The 23,300-nt window shown below is 35.0% G+C and overlaps 1 protein-coding gene across 1 annotated transcript in view; it reads right to left on the reverse strand.

The window, feature by feature from the left end:
• Window positions 1–336: 336 nt before the first annotated feature.
• The window catches only part of lypd6 (LY6/PLAUR domain containing 6), a 29,326-nt gene continuing 6,362 nt past the window's right edge, over window positions 337–23,300 (reverse strand). Inside the window, exons 2-5 of the mRNA XM_051120067.1 lie at window positions 10,585–10,750; window positions 5,954–6,052; window positions 5,137–5,267; window positions 337–1,929 (exon numbers count right to left, since the gene is read on the reverse strand). Of these exons, the coding sequence (XP_050976024.1) occupies window positions 1,756–1,929; window positions 5,137–5,267; window positions 5,954–6,052; window positions 10,585–10,702 (522 nt within the window). The 5' untranslated portion in view covers window positions 10,703–10,750 and the 3' untranslated portion in view covers window positions 337–1,755. The remainder of the gene's footprint in view (window positions 1,930–5,136; window positions 5,268–5,953; window positions 6,053–10,584; window positions 10,751–23,300) is intronic.

A 23,300-nucleotide genomic window follows, 5' to 3' on the forward strand; every position in this document is an offset into this window, starting at 1 on the left:
AACTATGCTTTTTAATTTCATTTTTGTGCAGATTGTACACCTGCATCATCCTGATTAGTCTGGCATTAGTAGTGGTTATGAACTCTGAATGGTTGACTATTATCATAAAAGTAAAAAGGGAAAATGTGTTCCAAATTTAGAAAGTTTAGCTTTGCCTTTTTTAGTGGAAAATCAACAGTGGATGTAAGGGTTGAGTGGAAAATGGAAAAAACAGGAATATCTTTTGTGTGAATAGCTAGTACAAGCGTCATTTGAATGGAACGTTGACAAAATGATTGTTCATGTTAATTCCAAACCAACCTTTTTCTTTAGAATATTGTTTTTATTATCAGTAAACAAAACATCAGTAAACATTTATATTTAATACATACAACAAGTAAGAGACCACAGAAGTGTTACCAATATACTCCAATGAAAGGTGTGATTTAAAAACATATCCAAAATTATGTACACAAGAATATACAGGGATATTACAAACAAGCGTAGAAAAAAATATCTACATTTATAAGAAGCCTTGGCACACGATGGCATGCAGCATTCACAATTTTGTAAGTATAAAAAGTTCATGCAATCTTATTACAAATCTGTATTTTTTTATTATAGTTAAAATGAGAGTAAAAACTGATTTAAAAACCTTTTTATGTACATAATGTTATAAATCCGTGCTAATGACATTCAGAGACATGTTTAATGCATATGACCTCAGATTGTTTGCTCAGGTTAAAGGTGTTTTGTGAATTACTAAACTGGCACTAACTGGTCCATAATTACCTGAGTAAAGGTTTTGAGCCCTTCTGTGATCACCATGCCCTTTATATTGTACGGAAGTGAACATAATGATTTCAGTGAATGTTACAATACTTTTCATAACTCAACAAAAGACGGAGAAGAAACAGGAAATAGCTTCATTTACAGCCGGGCAGATCGCCTAAACAAATCTTAACGCCTGAAAAAAATAACACTGTCGCTGCAGACTCAACACTTTTTTGCTGACTGCACAGTCAGCCAGGAATCATGATTAGGAAACATTACAATACACAACAATAAATCTGACAAATGTGTAGGAACATATGTATACATTATAATATTAAAGCCCTTCACTGTAGGCTATATGGACGTTCAATGCTAGTCACCACGCTTTCACATGACAATCTGTACACAAGTGCTTTTCTAAAACATGTTGCATTATGACACAAATACACAGTGCAAAACTAAAAAAGAATGTTCTTTTTATAGGAGCGAGGAATGACATGCTGAACTTGGTTCCTATAGGTGCCAAGCCCTTTTCCATGATGACGAAAATACTCTAACAACGATGAGAGGGGTAGGTGGAAAATTTACGCAGCTTGACCCCTAACGTTCATACCTACAGCCGACAACACACAGTTCAGCTTCCTACAAAAATGGATGAATAAAAAAATAAATATATCTATACAAATGTATAAAACACTCACATTGACTCAAAACAAAAAAATGTGCAGGTATGTGTCAGTTTTGCCATAAATATCCTCATCCCACGTCTATTGCAAAAAGCTCAGACCCTAATTATTAGACAAGTCCACTCAGCTTCAGGGCAACCATACAATTTTTTTTTTTCATATGGAATATTAGTATAGGATTCATAAGCATGTATGTATAAGAAATCCAAGAACTAACACTTCATTTTGAGAAGGGTAAAGCCTACAGCTGACTGGCACAAGTCAATGATTTCCTAAATCACTGCCATAAAGGTTTATTCCACTCCGGGCGATTCTCTCAGTTAATACTGCGGAGCATCAGACTGATGATACAGACAGAAAGCAGCAACGCATGACTCTGTGCTGGCCGAACACTCTCGTTAATGGGAGACGTCGTGGCAAAGATGGCGTCAGTCTCGTTTCGTGGAAGGGGCATGTTACAGATGTTCCCCTCACAACAGGATATACACACCTGCATAGAGAAAAACAAATCAGAAACGGATTATGAAAGTGATCATTTACAAGTGTTAAAGGAGAAGTTCCCTTCCAGAACAAAAACTTACAGATAATTTACTCACCCCCTTGTCATCCAAGATGATCATGATTTTCTTTCTTCAGTCGTTAAGAAAGTTTCTTGAGGAAAACATTTCAAGATTTTTCTCCATATGGTGGACTTCTATGGTGCTCACGAGTTTGAACTTCCAAAATGCAGTTGCAAACAATTGGTTATTTTTTTTTTTTAAAAAATGTAGAGTTTATATACTTATCAACCTCAAATGCTCGTCTTGTCTAGCTCTGTGATGCGCATGTGAACTCTACGTAATCCGGGTCAGTACAGTTAGAGTATGTCGAAAAACTCCCATTTCATTTTCTCCTCCAACTTCAAAATCATCCTACATCGGCGTTTTATCTTTTTTTGTAAAGGGTGTTTGACCCTCCTTGCACGTTCACTTTGTAAACACTGGGACGGCACTAATGCAGCGATGTAGGGCGATTTTGAAGTTGACAGAGTTCACATGTGCATTGCAAAGCTAGACAAGACGAGCATTTGAGGGTAAAAAGTATATTAACTGTACATTCTTAAATAAAACAACTGATGGTTTCGCTAAATAAGACCCTTCTTCCTCAGCTGGGTTTGTTTAGAGCCCTCTGAAGCTGCATTTAAACTGCATTTTGGAAGTTTAAACCCAGGGGCACCATAGAAGTCCATTATATGAAGATAATTCCTGAAATGTTTTCCTCAAGAAACGTAATTTCTCTACGACTGAAGAAAGAAAGACACAAACATCTTGGATGACAAGGGGGTGAGTAAATTATCTTTAACTTTTTGTTCTGGAAGTGAACTTCTCCTTTAAATGAAAAAAAAAATTTACACTTTCTGAAGGAATGCCAGTGATTGAAAACACGGGAAACAGCACCAACGAATAGTAAAAAAGCACAGAGAGCAATGTATTTGTGAATAACATAAAAAACAACAAAAAAACAGAAATTGACGAACAGCAGAATTAAAAGCTGCTTCTAATAAAAGCTGCTAATAATAAAACAAACAACCTGGTCATAAGTTACTAAGCCCTGCACTTGAAAAGCGGGGAAAAAACAAACTGTTTTGACAACTTATTAATTTATTACCACAATTAAGGATAATTCCCCCAAAAATGAAAATTCTGTCATCAATTACTCTCTCTCATGTCTTTCCAAACCTGCAAGACCTTTGTTCATCTTCAGAACACAAATTAAGATATTTCTGATAAAATCTGAGAGCTTTCTGACTCTGCATAGACAGGAACACAACCATGTTGAAGACTGACACGGAAGAGAAGAAACTGTTGAATAAAGTCCTTATTTTGTTTTCTTTGCGCACAGAAAGTATTCTTGTAGCTTCATAAAATTACAATTGCCCCCTGATGTCACATGGACTATTTTAACAATGTCCTTATTACTTTTCTGGGCTTTGAACATAGTAGTTGCGTTGCTGCCTATACAGGGTCAGAAAGCCCTTGGATTTCATCAGAAATATCTTAATTTGTGTTTCGAAGATAAACAAAGGTCTTACGGGTTTGAAACGACATGGCTATAAATAATTAACAACAGAATTTTCGTGTGAACTATCCCTTTATATTAAAATAAGTGGACAAATTAGTACAGCATAGGCACGATTTAACTAAAGTGAGGGAACAAAATAATAAATCATGGCCACAAAAGAATACATTCTGTAAACAAATTCTGAATTTGTGGCCACAATATATATTTCTTCCACATGTCATTCTTGAGAATTTACTCAACCCCATGTCATCCAAGATGTTCATGTTTTTTTTTTAAGGTTTTAGAGAAAAACATTCCAGGATTGAAGGTCCATATTGCCATTTCAATGTAGCTTCAAGGGCTCTACACAATCCCAGCCAAGGAATAAGAGTCTTATCTAGTGAAAAATCTAAATTTTCTAAACTTTTTATTTCTTTCTAACCACAAATGCTCGTCTTAGACTAGCTCTGTGATGCACGTCCACGACGTCATGCATACGTGAAAGGTCACGCGTGGTTAGTTCTTCGTCTGTGTACTCCGATTCAAAAACGTAGGGTAGGGTGAAAAACTCCATCTCATTTTCTCCTCCAAATTCAAAATCATCTGACGTTGTTTTACCTTTTTTGGTAAAGGGCGTTTGACTGTCTTTGCATGTTTTACTCTATAAACACTGGGTCTGTATTTCCACCTACGTCACGTGTGACCTTTTCAGCGTTACTATTTAACACGTGAAGTTGAGCTGGTGAAAGACGATCGTTTCGCTAGATAAAACCCTTATTTCATTGGCTGGGATCATGTTGATCCCTTTGAAGCTGCACTGAAACTGCAATTTGGACCTTCAACCCGTTGATCCCCATTGAAGTTCACTATATGGACAAAAATCCTGGAGTGTTTTCCTTAAAAACTTTAATTTCTTTTCAACTGAAGAAAGTAAGACATGAACATCTTGGATGACATGGGGGTGAGTAAATTATCAGGAAATTTTATCTACAAAACAAAGTTGGCGTTAAGTGTGTTGAGCCGAATCAGCAGTTGTTGAAGTGTAATACCGTACTTAAGATTAAGCCAGAATGTCAGTGCTCTACTATAATAAAAGGCTCAACAGCACCTGTCTGAACATAAACAGTACACAGTCATTATTTAAAGTTTCCCTATAGAAAAAAATTACTTCAAAACAAATAAATTAAACCCTTTTTAACCTAAGAATGAACTTTCAACTTCTAAATTTTCTTTTTTAGTGTAGCAGTGGCATCTTTACATCACATTTATCTCTCAATCTGGCCTTCTCACATCTGCCCTCTGCCCTCTGCATAACTCCTGTCCTGTGCTAAAGGTAAAAGGTAAGACACAAAGAGTTCAGGGAGTGACCAGGCGCACCTTTCAGCAAGGATTACTCAAAGAAGGATTACTGAGAGACGGCAGCATAACTCACAACTTTATCTCATCTGCAGCGAAATCACTTGAGAGGATAAATGGATTAACTAAAGAGCTGAGTTTAGTGTTGCTGACTGAGCCATATCCTACAGACAAAAATGGGTTTATCAACCACTCGACATGCTTTCTTTAAGATCACTTCAAGTCGATGTGTAAAGTGACATGAGAGGATAAACGCTGATGGATTTCAGCAAACATAAGTTGCTTGATAGTTGTATGTCACCTTGTTTCCTTCATGGTCCATGTCAGAGCATCCTGTTGCAAGACAGTCTTCCATTGCCACACAACGCTTTGTCACCGACACCGTGTTTCCATCCCAGCTCATCTTATGGTGTGTGTAGCAATATCTGCTCTCTAAAAGTTACAAAGAGGCTTCACTTAGTTTTCTCAAGGACATACTGTACACATTAGTAAAGGAGTCAGATTTCAGTGAAGAAGCAATATTCCTCCAGGGATTTTTTGCATCGGATATTGCAGAACTCGCCCTCAGCCACTTTAAAAATCTTTAATAAGTGCACTTGAAATGTGAGTCTTACAACACAATATTGCACAATATTTATGAACTCTGTGGAAACACAGAACACCATATTTTGAGCATTCCAGGAAATATATACATTCCCCGCAAAAGTGCAGATAATCTGCAGCAGCTTGTGCTTTACTGAAGGAATGAGTGTCTGTAAGGGGTTACAGCTCCTGAGTCATTAACACAGTGCTGTAAATCAGACCCAACACAGTTAGGACTCCTTATATGGGAGGCTATTCATGGCAAAAACATGTACTGAATTCATATATGGAGCAAAGACTTGAACCACAAAATAGGCTGCAATAGCACTGCACCGTGACTATTTAAATACACGATCACTAATTCATTATAGATTGTGGCTTGTTCAAAAAAAGCCAGGGCTTTTTTGTTGTTTCACAGAATGATGAAAATATTGTACTTCTGTTTCAAGACACACTGCAAGATAAAGAGAAATGACTAGTCTTTCAAAGGAACTCAAATGGCTCTGTAATAAATGAGAGGTAATAGATGTTCCTACCTCGTGGACAGTAGAGATCTGGAGCCCAGCGGTTGCATTCGTAGTTGTCAGGTGCATCTTCACAAGTAAAACATTTAAATCCTCCTGGATATGGAGTTGCTGGGAAAACAGATGACAAAAGAATAATAATCAATGTAAACAGAATAAAATTACAGTAGTCAACATTTGAAGTGGATCAGGAAGACAAGAATGGGTATTGTTTTGGTTTCAGGACAACTTTGATGAGGTTTTGATCCAAATTAGTGTATCTGGTAATGTTGAAACTTACAAACTTAAAATTAAACTTAATTATTATGTGGAACAAAGGCTTTTTAAAAAATAATAATAATAATAATAATAATTAATTAATTTTGAAAGTCTCTAATGCTAATTCATTTTTGAAAAATATTTTAATAATTGAATAATTTTATTTCAGTACATTATAAACAGCAAAATAAAAAAAAATATTATTACAATTTTTTTTTGTTATTATATTTTAAAATGAATTTTCAGCAGCTATTACTCTGATCTTCAGAAATCATTTCTTAAATCATAATTATGCTTAAAAACATTAAAGATGCTTAAAAACATTTCATATTATTGTCAATGTAAAAAAAAACACTTGTGCTGTGCTTAATACTTTTGCGGAAATCATAATACTTTTTTATTTTTTTATTTTTTGATAAATAGCAAGTTTAAAAGAACAGCATTTATTTCACATAGAGTTGTTTGCAACAATGTAAAAGTCACTTTTCACCAATTTAATGCATCCTTTTTTATGCAGCATTTTGCAGCATTTTCTTGCTATAATGTGTAGTATGTTTCACTTCTTTTTCCCCAAAAAAAGATTCATTTGAAAAATGTAAGTAAAAAAATACTCTTGCTGTGAGAATTATCAGTATTGTATGGAAGCTTGTTGCAACTTCTTATCACACAATTTAATGAAATATACTCACAAGTTTGAGAAATAAAGTCAGAATTGCATGATATAAACTTGCAATTGCAAGTTTTAATGTTAGAATTGCAAGACATAAACTCACAATTCAGTTTTTTTTTCCTCAGAATAGCATGATATAAATTCACAAAGTCAAAATTGTAATATATACACTAGCAATTGTGAGTTCTAACGTTTGAGAGGGAAAAAAGAGATTTATAATAATAAAGTTAGAATTGCAATTCTAAGAAAAAAGTCAAAATTGTGAGATAAAAAGTTGCAATTACCTTTTTTAATTTTTTATTCATTGGCAGAAACAGGCTTAGTATTGTGATGTAAAATATCACAATATTGATTTTTTTTCCGCTCTATGGAGTCAAACATTTTCATCTGACATTATGATTCACACACACATTGTGTTTACAGATTAGATGAAATGCCACTTATTGCATTTTTAAATAAATCAAACTCAGGGGAATGTTTTACGTATCTATATTTCATAATTACCAGGAAAACCTGCCATATAGACCGAGACACAATCTAATCAAGTGTTCTTCCACCAGCATTTCCCATTATTTCTTAGGTGAAAAAGAAGCTCTTGGGGACCCACTGTGCTTTTTTGCTTTCTGGAGCTTCTCAATCAGATTACACAGCTCACATGCAACAGAAACATCAGTCTGTTTTTTGTTTTAAAGTTTTAAGACGAAAAAACCTCTTGTCAACCTCACCCAGCAAACGCTTGAGAATCTGATCAAGTGACCTTTTTAAACAAGCCATTCATTCATCCAGACAGCCCTGATGTGTTATTACTTCTGAGGTCTTTAAATAGCTCTGTATATGCAAACAGTGATTAGTAGTTCATTTTGATCTCCAGGTTTACAGTTAACTCCGCCAAATTCTTGTGACTCTTATGAAAGTGGTCACTTAATTAATACAATGATACCACTGACTGTAACCTCTCTTAGATACGCTATCTACAGATGTGAGAGAAACATTTTAGTTAAAACAAAAGCAAAACATTGGGTGTCTGTTATTATAACATTATACATTTCCCCCCAGCTAATTAAATATGCATGTCTTGTGTGGTGTCTGTTTAATTTTTGATGTCTAAAATGAAGAAAACAAAACAGTTTGTAACATAGTCCAATGCAAACATCCTTTTGAGTTTTTCAGCATTTATAATAAGCAGATTTTTGATAGCCACCAGCATTTTGTTGTGTATGTAAACACTCATTGTGAAGTAGTCCTAACTGCACTAAGTAGCTGGAGTGTGTTTGTTTCTGAATGATCTCATGGGGTTGTAAATCCACAATTGCCATCTGGAGTGTTGAAACACAATGAACTCCATCATCATAATAAATCCTGTACATCAATATGCAACAGCTGGATATCAGCAGGTCACAAAATCGCTGCTGGTACACAAACTATTTTGGGAGCTCATAAGAACTGATTTGTTTTCACCTCTCTCTCACACACACACACACACACTCAGTCCCCGCTGGGACATTGAGCAGATACGGATATCTCCAGCTGCACACCGGAGAGCCGGCACACAGCTAAAAGGATTTTGGGAGGTCCTGCTCACTGTGATGAAAGAGTTTGGGATTTCACAGATTAATTCTCTCAACAGAACTGAAACCAACCTCTACTCTCTTTTTTTTTATGGCCAAACTGTTCTTGAACATTACCACATGTAACCAGTAGATTCTGAGATATTACATATTAAAATATGTACTGGTTACAAATTACTGTAACTTTCATTATAAGTCATTAACTAACATGTAATGCATAGAATATCAGTTAATTCAAATATAAATATATATCCACCTTTTTCCTGAGTAACTAATGAGCACCACCACGATGGATTCTAACTTCCGTTTGGAAGCTCTCGTGTTCTGGTCTCCATAGAAATCCATGTTAAAACGGGGTAAGAAAGATCGTTTGAATTAATTAAACTGAAACTTTTTCAGCATAACTAAATATAAAAATGTGCACAAGGTCAAGCTGTGCTTTTGTTGGCTGCCACAGTAACAGCAATAAGCTTAAGGAAGTAGCTTACTTGCTTTGCATACCAGCAAATCTGTCTGTATCTGGTGCTGTATGCCTTGTATAAACAATGACAAAATAAATGAACATGGCTTGCAGCGCTTAAGTTAAAATACTGTGAAATAATAAAATAATGTGCGCTCTTATTATTTTGTGGACAAAATCCTGCGAATGATCCACAGCTGTGTTTTTTTTTTTGTTTAGTAATAGTTGTTCATGAGTCCCTTGTTTGTTCTGAATGGTTAAACTGCTCGCCGTTTTTCAGAAAATTCCTTCCGGTTTTTCTTTGGTTTTTCAGTATTTTCCTGTAGTTGAACCCTTTCCAACAATGACTGTATGTGGACAACTGAGGGACTCATGCAACTATTACAGAAGGTTCAAATCCTCACTGATGCTCCAGAAGGAAAAAAACGATACATTAAGGGCTAGAGGGCAAAACTTTCTGAATTTAAAGATTAGGGTAAATGTAACTTATTTTGTCTTTTGGGAAACGTAAGTATCTTCTGTGGCTTCTGAAGGGCAGTACTAAATGAAAAACAACAACAACAACAAAAAAAACCCCCACGATATTTAGGCAAAATAAGAAAAATGTACACATCTTCATTCTTTTCAAAAGTTTACACCCCCGGCTCTTAATGCATCGCGTTTCCTTCTGAAGCATCAGTGAGCGTTTGAAACTTCTGTAATAGTTGCATATGAGTCCCATAGTTGTCCTTAGTGTGAAAAGATGAATCTCAAAATCATACAGTTAATGTTAGAAGGGTTCAAATACACAAAAATGCTGAAAAACCACAGAATTTGTTGGACCTGAATGATCTTTCTGAAGAACAGCGGACAGTTTAACTGTTCAGAACAAACAAGGGACTCATGAACTATGAACTATCACAAAAAAAAAAAAAAAAACACAGCTGTGGATCATTCAGGTAACACAGTAGTAAGAATCAAGTGTATGTAAACTTTTGAACGGGGTGATTTTTATAAAATTTTATACTATTTTATACTATTATTTTCTCTTGTAAACTATATTGAAATGTCTTTTATGTGAAATATCGTATTCAGGTCAGTAATACATAAAAAATAACATGCATTTTGTATGATCCTCTTATTTTGGTAAAATAATTAACATTTTGCAGATTCTGCAAGGTGTATGTACTGTAAACTTTTGACTTCAACTGTATTTAATGAGCGTAACAGCCATTTCCACATAAAGCATATCAAGGCGCAAATCAAACGAGGCCCAAAAAAGAAAAAAGTCTCAGGCAGAAAAGGCTACACTGACCCATGGTTCCATGGCCAATGCCACATGCTCTGAACATTGATTTTGCATCAGCAGGCATGGTGGGCAATCCATGGGTTTAAGGGTGGGGGATCTTCACACAGCTGGTGTGTCAGCTGAGACGCTGAGTTTAGCTACAGAGCACTGGCTTAATTCTCAACCACTCAACCAGCCTGGAAGCCATATATTAGGACACAATATAAAATCTAGAACACCACATTTAAAATAAATCTGTGTTCACAGCCTGAAGGTCTAACAGCTCCACACCAGCCTTTAACAGATCTATAGTAGTCATGACTGACAACTGATGTCTGATCCTAAAGATGACTAAAAAAAACATGGAGTACATCCATTTCATTTTCAAGGCTTTGGGAGAATCTAAGAAGAAATGCTTACTTGAAGGATGGAGAAAAATAATATCCTTTTCTGTAAAGTCTCTCGATTGAACCGCTTTGATCCAGCTGGCGATGGCGGTCAGCATTAGGCCCCAGGCCATGAGAGGCCAGGGTTCCATAGCTGGAGAAAAACTCACATGAGCAGATACCCAGATCCAACACGGCACCTGTCAAACAAAACATCCATTTATTAAAAAAAACATAAAACCATGGTCGTACTAAACAGCTTAACTATAGGAGCCAAATAAATTAAGTTTAACAAGGGATTCCAGAAACATCTGCTGAAGATCGAAAGGAAACTCTATAGGATTAATGCAGTTCAAAAGTGGTGTTATCCCTTTCCAAAACACCGGACACAAAGAGGCATGCTTGTTAGTCCAGCAAGTGCTTTATTATATCAATGACAATGTCAGCAGTCTGCCAATGTCCTGACCCTCAGCAACAGTGACCCTCTTAGCCATTCGCTTTGGTGCTTGGCAGCAGAACAAACACTCATCTATTGTTTTCAATTACTGAATGCCATGCTCACGATGAAACATCTTTGATGAACACCACAAAATGGATACTTATATATTTACAGTCTATTAAACGGGGTCAAATGGAACAGTTCATGTGCTTCATGTGGCATATTTTTTGATAGATTCTATGAATAAAATTATAAACATTTGCCTATTCCCTGTGCACATTTATTTCAATTAAATGAAAAAGTGTAACAAAGGTTGATAAATGAGAAGGATCTATGTTGTTTTTTGGTGCGATACTTGATCAGCTAAAGTCCTTCTGAAAGACTAAAATAAGCCTGGAGAAACGCACATGGCTTAAACACAGAGCTCTGTGGTTTACATTACTGAAACGAAAGCTGGGGCAGATTACACATTTTTCAGAAGTGCTCGACTAAACCGCTTTGTGTGCTTTCTTCATAGAGTCAGATGGCGAGCCTGCCAGTAATCAATCCATTCATTTTGGTGAATCAATTTCTCTAACTTTGTTTACAACTCACAAATTTAATTCCTTTTGAAAAAAAGCTGACTCATAAAACCTAGCATGAAAAAGCTATTACATTTAACAGTAACCTTAAGACTACTTAAAACATGCAGTAAAAAAAAAACAGTTTGAAATGGATCGCAAACTTGTTGTAGGTCCCCTGTAAAGTGCATATTTTTGTCATATTAGGTATATCAGAGAATCAGAGTGCTCTCTTTATGAGATATTTGCTTCATTTTCTGCATACCAGACCAAAGCAGCTCCTTTTCTAGAATTAAGTTTAAAAGTTCACTTTGCTAGTATTGTGTAGAAGCTGATAAAATTAAATATTTAAGCCTGAACTTGCCTGAACTTTTCATCTCCATCAATTCATTCACTTACAGAACTGAACCCTGGAAGGCAAGAAAGCACATCTTCAAAGTGTAGCCCCTTTTTGGTACTTTCTGTGGTTCATTAATAAGGATTATTAGAGCTTCCTTTGATTTAGCAAGTAATTCCCATTTACTCATGAGCAACAATCCCAGTGTACCTCTGTACATCTCTATATATGTGACCCTGGACCACAAAACCAGTCATAAGGGTATGTTTTTTGAAATTGAAATGTATACATCATCTGAAAGCTGAATAAATAGCTTTCCATTGTTGTTGAGATACGACTATTTGAATATCTGGAATCTGAGGGTGCAAAACAATCATAACACTGAGAAAATCACCTTTAAAGTTGTCCAAATGAAGTTCTTTGCAATGCATATTACTAATCAAAAATTAAGTTTTGATATATTTATGGTAGGACATTCACAAAATATTTTCATGGAACATGATCCTTACTTAATATCCCAATTATTTTTTTGGCATAAAAGAAAAATGGATAATTTTGACCCATACTACAAATATACCCGTGCTACATAAGACTGGTTTTGTGGTTAGTTTTAAAGGCACTGATAAGAGTCCCTAAAGTTTTACATGTCTAACAGGATTATAATGGCTTTCCTGTCTGAGGCGGGAAAACCAGATTTTCTCCTGTTTACTGTGTTAGCCATGCTGGTCCCAAAAAATGATTAAACAGACCGACACCAGGCAGCCTTGAGCTCCTGTTGCTGTGCAGCTCCTGACCTCTCAGACAATGTAGAGTGGCACAGCACAGCCATGTTAGAGAGCATCAGGTTTCCTCAAAGTGATCCTTTTCATTGCTGAAGGTCTAAGGCGGTATTGAAAAGGAGCACAGAAGTACATATCGGTTTTCGTTTTTTAGCTGCAGACTGGTCCCACAAGCTGTTCGTCGAATGGGAATGTCAACAAACAATTTAAGTATGTTTTGACACACCTTTGAGAAATGTGGTGACCTCTATAATAAGTTAAGTATAAAGGTAATGAATTGGATTTTCCCCTGGGCTTTCAGTATTATATTAGTAAGAACTTAACACGTGGAAATGTGTTTCATGTGGATCCTGAACAGAGATAACATGGCAGATGTATGGCGATAAATCTTTAAATAAGACAGCCATGTGTTGACACATTTGTGCAACCATAGTTTCGGTAAGAGAATGAGCCTGCATAGACAGCAATGCAACTGACATGTTTAAGGCCCAGAAAGGTAGTAAAGACATTGTTAAAATAGTCCATGTGACATCAGTGGTTCAACTGTGATTTTATGAAGCTACGATACTTTTTGTGCACAAAGAACCAACTTTATTTTCACAATTTCTAGTCTTCCATGTCAGTCTTCAACACATGTTCACAACAATACTATGACACACACAAATTTTTTAATAAAGTCGTTATTTTTGTTTTCTTTGTGCACAAGAAGTATTCTTGTAGCTTTATAAAATTACAGTCGAACAACTGATGTCAAATAAACTATTTTATCAATGTCCTTACTAGGAATGCAACAATACAGTCCACGGTTCAATATGTACCTCGGTTTTAATTAACAACAAAATACTCCTGTAAACCTCTGTACACTGGAAAAAGCATTGAGTATTATTTGTCCGATTTTTACACAAAATAGGACGGGTTTCATTCATACTGGACGCCAGAGGGCGCCCTCATGCAGAAAATCCAAATATGGTTCAAAGAGATAACACTGATGACCTTCCATCCAGGAAAACTCTAATATGGATAATGGCATCACTATTACTGTAACTGAATAAAAACAAGATATAACGTTAAACGTATTGGATGATGGAATGTAAGGACAATAAACACTCATCTGCAATAATATATGGTTTATCTGTGTTCTTCAAGCCATCTCGTGTATTTTTATAATGATTAAGTATATCTGTAAGCCATTGCTAATCGACAAACAGTATAAGAATATATTGTCAGCCTCATTTTGTGATACAAAGCCACATCAGATCACAAAAGGAAGTTATTTTAAACACTCGACTGATGCTGTGAAGTAAAAATAAGTTATAATGTGCTCTTTTGTTGGACAGCAAGTTTAGAAAGGCTTATCATTGCATTTCATTAGAAGGGAAGATGCTCTGCAAGTGTTGCTTTTTCAAATATAAGAGGCGTTTCCTAATCTCAGCACGTTAAATCACGGGTACACACACAGCAAATTACACACAGGAAATTATTTAAATACAATACCGAAAAAACGCAATTCACAAGCGCATATTGAACCGTGGATGTCGTACCGAATGGTTAGATATTATACTGAGTAATGTGACATCCCTAGTCCTTACTACCTTTCTTTTACCTCTGTACCTTGAACATGGTAATTACACTGCTGTCTATGCAGGGTCAGAAAGCTCTCGGATTTCAGGGTCTTATCTAGCAAAACGATGCTCATCTTGTCTAGCTCTGCGTGAACTCCGTGTAATCCGGGTCAATACAGTTAGGGTATGTTGAAAAACTCCCGTCTCATTCTCTCCTCCAACTTCAAAATTGCTGTTTTACCTTTTTTTTGTAAAGGGTGTTTGATCTTCTTTGCGTAATCACTTTGTAAACACTGGGTCGGTACTTTTGCAGCGATGTACTGACGATTTTGAAGTTGAAGTTTTTCAACATACCCTAACTGTCTTGAACCAGAATACACAGAGTTCACAAAGAACTAAACAAGTTGAGCATTTAAGGTTAAAAAGTACATAAATTGTCCATTTTTTTATTTTGAATTTTTTTACTGAAAATTTTTTTGCTAGATAAGACCCTTCTTCTTCAGGTGGGATTGTTTAGAGTTCTTTGAAGCTGCATTTAAACTGCATTTTGGACATTCAAACTTGCAGGCACCATAGAAATCCACTATATGGAGAAAATTTCTAAAATGTTTTCCTTAAAAAAACATAATTTCTTTTTAATTGAAGAAAGAAAGGCATGAACATCTTGGAAGGGGGCGAGTAAATTATCTGTAAATTTTTGCTCTAGAAGTGAACTACTTCTTTAAGAAAATGGCGACTAGATATATTATCTGCCCAACTAAAATATCTAACATTTAAATAGCCAATGCAAAGCCTTGGCTATAGTTTATCGCATGAAAAACCTGCTGATTAACCTCATTCTTACTCTAGAAAGAGAATGCCTGTAGGTGAAATAATCTGAAGCCCTGATAAAATCAAGCCCTGTGTGAGAGTCTGACATGAAGAGTGAATGTGTTAAGTAAGGAAAGCCCAGAGTAACAAAAAGACATCCAACTGATAAGAAAAGATGGATTTAGTTTCAACACACAGGTGTCCTCAGACCAGAGGCATCTTATTCAGCTTTATCTGTTATTGGAGAGCCTGACGTCCCAAGACTATCAAGCACCAGCTGCCCAGGCAACAACTCTGAGAACATGGGTGATAAGAGATCACCAACAATAGTGAAGGACTGAGACATAACTGCATACTTTCATGCACTACTGTTTAAAAGTTCATAGTCAATAAATCATTTACGTTGTCACAAAAGATTTTGTACATTAATTCATCAAAGAACCCTGAAAAAAAGGAATCATTATAACACAAGCACAAAAAATGTAGCAGCACAATTGCTTTCAACATTGATAATGAAAACAAATACTTCTTGAACAGCAAATGAGCATATTAGAATGATTTCTGAAGGATCATGTAACAGTGAAGACTGGAGTAATGGTTGCTGAAGATTCAGCTTTGCATCACAGGAATAAATTACAATTTAAAATAATGTTAATGTTCCTTTATGTGGTACTTCAAGTCCAGTAGGCCTTTTTTACATAATCATTTTAAAAAATTTCATTTCAAGTGTTGACATTCTAATCGCAATAATGACACTGCAATTGATGCCAGTCAAACAAGTGAAATATTTAATTGAAATGCTTTAGTTTCCAAACAAGGCACATAATAATTACTCTGACATTCAAAGGCAACCTTCCAGACCAATCAGGAAGTGCCTGAGGTTGAACTTCAGTGCCCCATCTCCTCTAAAGCCTTGCCAGGTGTCTGCCATCAGCAATACCTGTCATCAAAGCCTACACGCCTGCGAGTCGCACTGGAAAATGGAAACTGCGGTTGCTGGTTTGTTTAAGCAGTCTATTCTGTTGTTTGGAGAGTGTTGAAGAGGATCACGCTGCATTAAAGCAAAACTGGAGTGCAAACAATTTAGCACAACATGAACCCGGTTTAGAAGCAAAATAGCCTTTTGCACTTGCTTGATTTTGTCTGTACTGCTTCCATAATGCAAATGTTTTTAAGGCAAAAGTTACTAAGAAGAGATAAATATGTGTCCATATACCACCACTGCTACTTTTAAATAATTTATCCTCTTTATACATACTACAATAAAGATGTGCATTTTGTAGGATATCACTACAACAAATGAGACATTATATTTCTTAAAGGATTTCTTAGTCTTTTATGCTCACAAAAACTGAATTTACTTAATACAGTCAAAACAGTAATACTGTAAAATATTATTACAATTCAAAAAAAATATATATATGTTTTAAAATGTAATTTATTCCTGTGATGGCAAAGGTTAATTTTCAGCATCATTACTCCAGTCTTCAGTGTCACATGATCCTTCAGAAATCATTATCATATGCTGATTTGCTGCTCAAGAAATATTTCTAATTATTATCAATGTCGAAAACTATGGAAGCCTGTTTCTGCCATTGAATACAAAATAAAAAAAGGTATTTGCGACTTTTTATCTCACAATTCAGACTTATTTTTACTCAGAATTGCATGATACCTGCCTTTTCTTTTTTTTTTTTGTAGAATTGTGAGATGTAAATTTGCAATTTTGAGAAATAAAGTCAGAATTGTGTGATGTAAACTCATAAATCTGACCTTTTTCTTAGAATTACGAGACAAACTCACAATTGTGACTTTTTTCTCAGAATTTATATCTCGCAATTGACTTTCTTCTTATAATTATGACTATTTCTTAGAATTGCAAATTATTAATTCAGAACTGTGAGATAAAAACTCACAATTGCGAGTTTATATCTCACAGTTCAAAAAAAAAAAGTCAGAATTGCATGAAAGAAGTCAGAATTGCAAGATACAAACTCCCATTGGCAAGAAAAAAGTCAGAATTGCGAGATATAAACTTACAATTGAGAGAAAAACCCAGAATTGCCAATTTTTACCTCACAATTATGACTTTATAATTCGCAATTTTGAGTTTATATCTCACAATTCAAAGAAAAAAGTCAGAATTGCAAAATAAAAACTCGCATTTGCAAGAAAATAGTCAGAATTGCATGTTTTTATCTAAAAAAAAAAAATCTGAATTGCGTGAAAAAGTCAGAATTGCAAGATATAAACTTAAATTTGTGAGGAAAAAAAAGGATTGCAAGTTTTTACCTGATAATTCTGACTTTATAACTCGCAATTGTAAGTTTATATCTCATGATTCAGAGAAAAAAAGTCAAATTTGCAAGATAAAAACTCAAGAAATAGAATAGAAATTGCAAGAAAACAGTCAGAATTGCGAGTTTTCTCTCACAATTCTAAAAAAAAATCTGAATTGCATGCAAAAGTCAGAATTGTGAGATATAAATTCACAATTGTGAGGAGAAAAAAGTCAGAATTGCCAGTTTTATCTCACAATTCTAAAAAAAAATCTGAATTGCATGCAAAAGTCAGAATTGTGAGATATAAACTTAAAATTGTGAGGAAAAAAAGTCAGGATTGTGAGTTCGCAATTGTGAGTTTATATTTCACGATTCAGAGAAAAAAAGTTAAATTTGCAAGATAAAAACTCAGGAAATAGAATAGAAATTGCAAGAACATTGCAATGAGAATTGCTAGTTTTGTCTCACAATTCTAAAAAAATCTGAATTGCATGAAAAAAGTCAGAGTCGCAAGATATAAATATATTTATATATGAAGAGTTCAGATGCAAAACCAGCTAAAAGCCATCTTGGTCAAAAACGAGATAATGATACTGAGTGAATGCTCTCGACACATATTATATGTCCATCAAATACTTTTTCTTCAAACTCGCTAAAATCCCAGCCTCAGCCCAATCAGAAGTACCGGTACTTACATAGAACCTATACATCTGAGCTTGATGAAAATGCATTTTTTTAAAGAAAGACGTCAGATGGATTTAGCTGGTTTTGCATCTGAATTCTTCACATATATTTATATCTCACAATTCAGAGAAAACAGTCTGAATTGCAAGTTTGTATCGCGCAATTCGGAGAAAAAAAGATTGTGAGATAAAGTCAGCATTGTTGGAAAAAAGAACAATTGAATCCAAAACAAGCAGCATTAGTCATTTGACTTGCATTTTACGTAGCTTTTAAAACAAGAAAAGTGCTGATTTTAGTGTTTAGCACCTGTGATACAAAATGTAAGAATGACTCTCTGAAAGGCTGACTTCCTCTCTGTACAGCATGACACATCCAGTCGCATTCATGTGATCTCATTACTGCAGGTCACTGGCTGACTCAGACCCAGCAGGGTGGAGGAAAGTGGCCGCAGGAGGAGGCTGGAGGCTCCCAGCAGGTCAAGGGCCCTGGAGTTCCTGCCTGAGCCACTGCCAGGTGAGTAAGACTAACTCAGGTCAGAAACACGATACTCTGCGTTGTGAATCGGCCTGTGAATGGCAGTCGCTCCCATTAATGGAGGGAAAGAAATGCAAATCCTCTCTTGTGACTTCCAAAACTCGTTGGACCAGATTTCACACAGGTTTGAGAAGAGCTGCAAAGCTGCAAGTTGTGGCTCTTTTCCAGTCTGACATAAACACCTGAATCTTAGTATTTCATCTAAAGGAAAACATTACACTAGAAACTGCATAATACAAGAGACTGACAATAACACAATCCTTATCTAAACCACAAATAGAAAACAAAAATATTGCACAACATATTCAAAACTGTTTACTGTAAAGCTTTGTTCCTCAGAAAGCCGCAATGCAGCAAGAATGGACAACAGCACCAATGAAGCTGCACGTCTCCATTCATTAGAAAGAGCACAATGCAATCTCAACAGAGCCCTGCTGTCACAAGCCAAATGGCATCGAGCAGTACCTCTGCCCTATAGTGCACCCGGCCAAAACTAAAAGAGTCACATTGGATCAGAATCAGACACCGGGTATTTGAAATCCTACATGCACACACACACTAATCCGGCACTATTCGTTTGAAGTGGTCTGGTTCAGCTGTATAATTTTTAATCCCCTCTTCAGTCTCTTGACACATTCAAAGATCCAAGGAATCAGTCATGTAGCTCAGAATAACACAATGGAAAATCAGGTTCACAATGCAGAAATTAGTCTCTGTTTAAAATGATCACTGCTGGAACAGTATTAATATGACACAATGTGCCATATGCTGCATGCATAAGTTTGGGGGGGAAAAATATTAATTCATACAACTTGAATACACCTCTTTTATGATGAGCATGTTTTTAATATCTTAAAAATGTTAAAATTCATCGTAAGACAGTCAATAACTCAGAAGAAAGCCTCAATACATTTTTTGAATGAATGAATATATATAATTATTATATATGTTTTATATTTTATATATTTTGTTTGTATTACTTTTATTTCTATTTCATTTATTTAATTTTTTTGCTTCATTTTCTATTTTAGTTTATTTCAGTACAAGTTAAACTAAATTCAAATGAAAAATGTTTGCCTTTTTATATTTTATTTTACTTCAGTTAATGTTTATTTCAAGTAATCATTTATTTTTTTTAAAGGGGTCATCAGATGCCCATTTTCCACAAGCTGATATGATTCTTTAGGGTCTTAATGAGAAGTCTATAACATACTTTGGTTAAAATTTCTCAGTGGTAGTGTAAAAAACACTCTTTTTACCTTGTCAAAATCAGCCTTGTTCAGAGCAAGCTGTTCTATTGCATGTTCCTTTAAATCCTAATTAGCTCTGCTCACCACGCCCCTCTCTTCTGTGAGGTGACGAGCCAGTCTGTTAACTTTAGCTGTGTTTAACCGTGAAACTTGCTAACTAGCACAATATTAAGAAAGTCAATTTGCAAAGATGCATAAAAAACCCTTATACTAATTTCCACTGTAGGTGAAGCTGCATCACAAATGATTTGTGCGAACATAGATGCATTTATGTAGATGAAAGTAACATTAATCCTCTGCGTCTTCAGTGGCTCAGATGTCAGGAGTAAATGATGACTGCTATGATCATTATTACATCCAACAACAGAACACTTCAATCACTCAATCGGAGACATTCTTGTCTTCCACCGCACAGGAGTCAGCTCAGGGCGGGTCTAAGGTAAGACGGTCATGTCAATCAACTATCGTGGGAGTGGCCATTGTCGGTGTGACGTCACACCGACAAGAAGCTGAGAATGGCCTGATTTGAAAAAGAGGTTATTTCTTATAAAGATTACAAAATACCACTGGGTGGATTTTTAGCATTATAGGGTGGTTGTATACACACACTGCCAACACACATTTACGTTCAAATAACATGTAAAACTGAGTTTTGCATTCAGTGACCCCTTTAATGGTTTTAATTTTAGTTTCAGTCTTAGATTTAGTGAATAAATAATAGCAGATTTTTTTAAAGGGGTGAAATAAACATATATTAATCTTTGTTTCTGTTGTGATTTCTCTACAAATGATTCATTCATCTGTTTTTCTCTTTTATATTTGGGTTTAACTGAATAAGATTGATCCTAATGACCTCTACATTAGCTTTCATCTCTCCCTCTTTGGGTTCGGTGACCCCACTTCTTGAAACTAGCAAAAAGCTTCAGTTCTTTGTAGGGTACGGCAAATACAATAATGTCTTGGCGTGTGGGGGGGTCAGACTGAAGAAGGGATAAAATATCCTTGTGGCAGCTGTAGAAAACCAAGTGGGTGGGGTAAGTTTGATTCCCTTGAACTTTGGGCCAGCAAAACCATAACAGGATAAGAGGGCAAACGGGGGCTAATTAGGAATGTTCATGAAAGGATTTGCTCCCTCTTTTGTCTTTGGGGCTCAGATGGCAAAACCTCACATTCTCCCAACAAGACATTTACACTCCATGATCACAGCCAGAGTGTGACTGAGTTTAATCAGACGGGGGAAAACACGCTCTGCTCTGAACTGTGAGGCTTTTGTGCATGTTTACATGTAAACATCTACAGTTCAGACATGATTGGAATATTTGAAGATCACCTGACACCGGAGGAGCTTGTGATCATCAGTCAACAGACCATGTCAAAGAACAGTAACATAAATTGCCCAAACATAACACCACTATGTCTGTTCATGGTCTAAATGATGGGAAAAAGATGGCAGAAAGGTGGCTGTGGTTGTATAAAAGAAAATAAAAGGTCTTGTCATCTTTTCAATCATAAAAAAAGAATGCACCTATGTTTTTGCAAAACAGACAACCTGCAGAAAGCATCCACCCATTAAGAAACAAAGACTTGCCAACTTAATTTCATTGTGTAAACAGCAGTTCATCAAAAACATGCCAGTAAAAACCTCTACAATTAGGCATGGGGATTTTAAGCTCATGTCTGCAGTGAAAGTAGAACGACAGGACTGTATTTAAAAGACAACGGCAATAAGAACATCTGTGTCATTCTTAGTCTCCACCTCAGGCGACATGGACCACCCAATAACCTATAGTATCTCAAAATTTCATTGACTCATTGTCATTAAGTAGCAAAGAACATCAATTAAAAACAGAATATAGAAATTAATGCATAGAATTGTTTCAAAAAATGTCCAAGTTATTAAGCATCAAAAAGTGAACAGGTTAAAAGTGCTGGATATGCACTGTGAATTATCTACAAGAATCTCGCAAAGCATTCTCATGGAGAGAAAAAACTTCAAAGGAAATGGAAAATGCTCTGGAGGCATGCTGAGATATCTGTTGCTGCTGATGCTGAAGAGGGAGAAATGTACCCTACAAGACAACATCAAGATTGACTGCATACATATGGGGTTCAAAGCAGAATGGCAAAAACAGCAGTCCAGGCACGTGCATGTTATGCCTTTGTGTGTGTGTGTGTTTTTAAACCACTACACTGTAACATATACACCATCAGTCAAAGGTTTGTGAACAGTAAGATTATTAATGTTTTTTAAAGAAGTCTCTTCTGATCGCTGCTTATTTGATCCAAAGTACAACAAAAACAGTAAAACTGTGCAATATTTTACTATTTAAAATAACTGTTTTCTATTTTAAAAATTACGTAGTTTTATCTATTTATCTGTTATCTATTATGTAATTTATTCCTGTGATCAAAGCTACATTTTCAGCATCATTACTCCAGTCTTCAGTGTCACATGATCCTTCATCATTCTAATATGCTAATTTGCTGTTCATTATTATTATTATCAATATTTAAAACAGTTGAGTAAATTTTTTTAGAATGGTTTATAGAATAGAAAGATCCAAAGATCAGCATTTATCTGAAAACAAAAAAGCTTTTGTAACATTATACATTATACCATTAAAAAGCTTGGAGTCAGTACTTTTTTTGGAAAAGAAATTATAGAAATTAATAGTTTTATTTAGCAATTATGCTTTAAATTAATCAAAAGATTGATGAAATTGATGATAAAGAAATTTATATTGTTTAAAAAAAAGGTTTTTATTTTAGATAAATGCTGTTCTTCTGAACTTTCTATTCATCAAAGAATCCTGAAAATTCTACTAATCTGTTTTCAACATAATAATAATAATAATAACAATAAATGTTTTTTGAGCAGCAAATCAGAATATTAGAATGATTTCTAAAGGATCATGTGACTGGAGTAGTGATGCTAAAAAAACAGCTTTGAAATCACAGGAATAAATTACTTTTTAAATTATATTCAAATAGAAAACACTTATTTAACATAGTAAAATGAATTCAAAATTGTACTGTTTTTGCTGTACATTAGATCAAATAAATGCAGGCTTGGTGAGCAGAAAAGCTTCCCTGAGGAAAAGGATCACTTTTGTTAGGAAGTACAATACTTAAGTTATGCTGAATTCTTCTTAATGTTTCATTTATATTATATTATATCTAGGTTGATGTTTGAAACTTAACATTTACAGTAGTTGTAATATATATAGTATGATTAAGCTTTTCACAAATTAAAGTACAAATGGAAAACCCTTAAAAACGGAAATTAATATTAATAGATTAATAATAATAATAATAAAGTTGTCAATGTTTTTGAAAGATGTTTCTTATGGTTTTAAAAAGAATAGGCTGCATTTATTAGCTCAAAAATACATTTCAAATATACAGTAAAACCAGAAATATTGTGAAATATTACAATTTAAAGTGTCTTTTTTCTATTTGAATATATTTTAAATCAAATTTATTCCTGTGATGACAAAGCTTAATTTAGCAGCC

The sequence above is a fragment of the Labeo rohita genome, chromosome 9, assembly GCF_022985175.1.
Source record: "Labeo rohita strain BAU-BD-2019 chromosome 9, IGBB_LRoh.1.0, whole genome shotgun sequence".
NCBI lineage: Eukaryota > Metazoa > Chordata > Actinopteri > Cypriniformes > Cyprinidae > Labeo > Labeo rohita.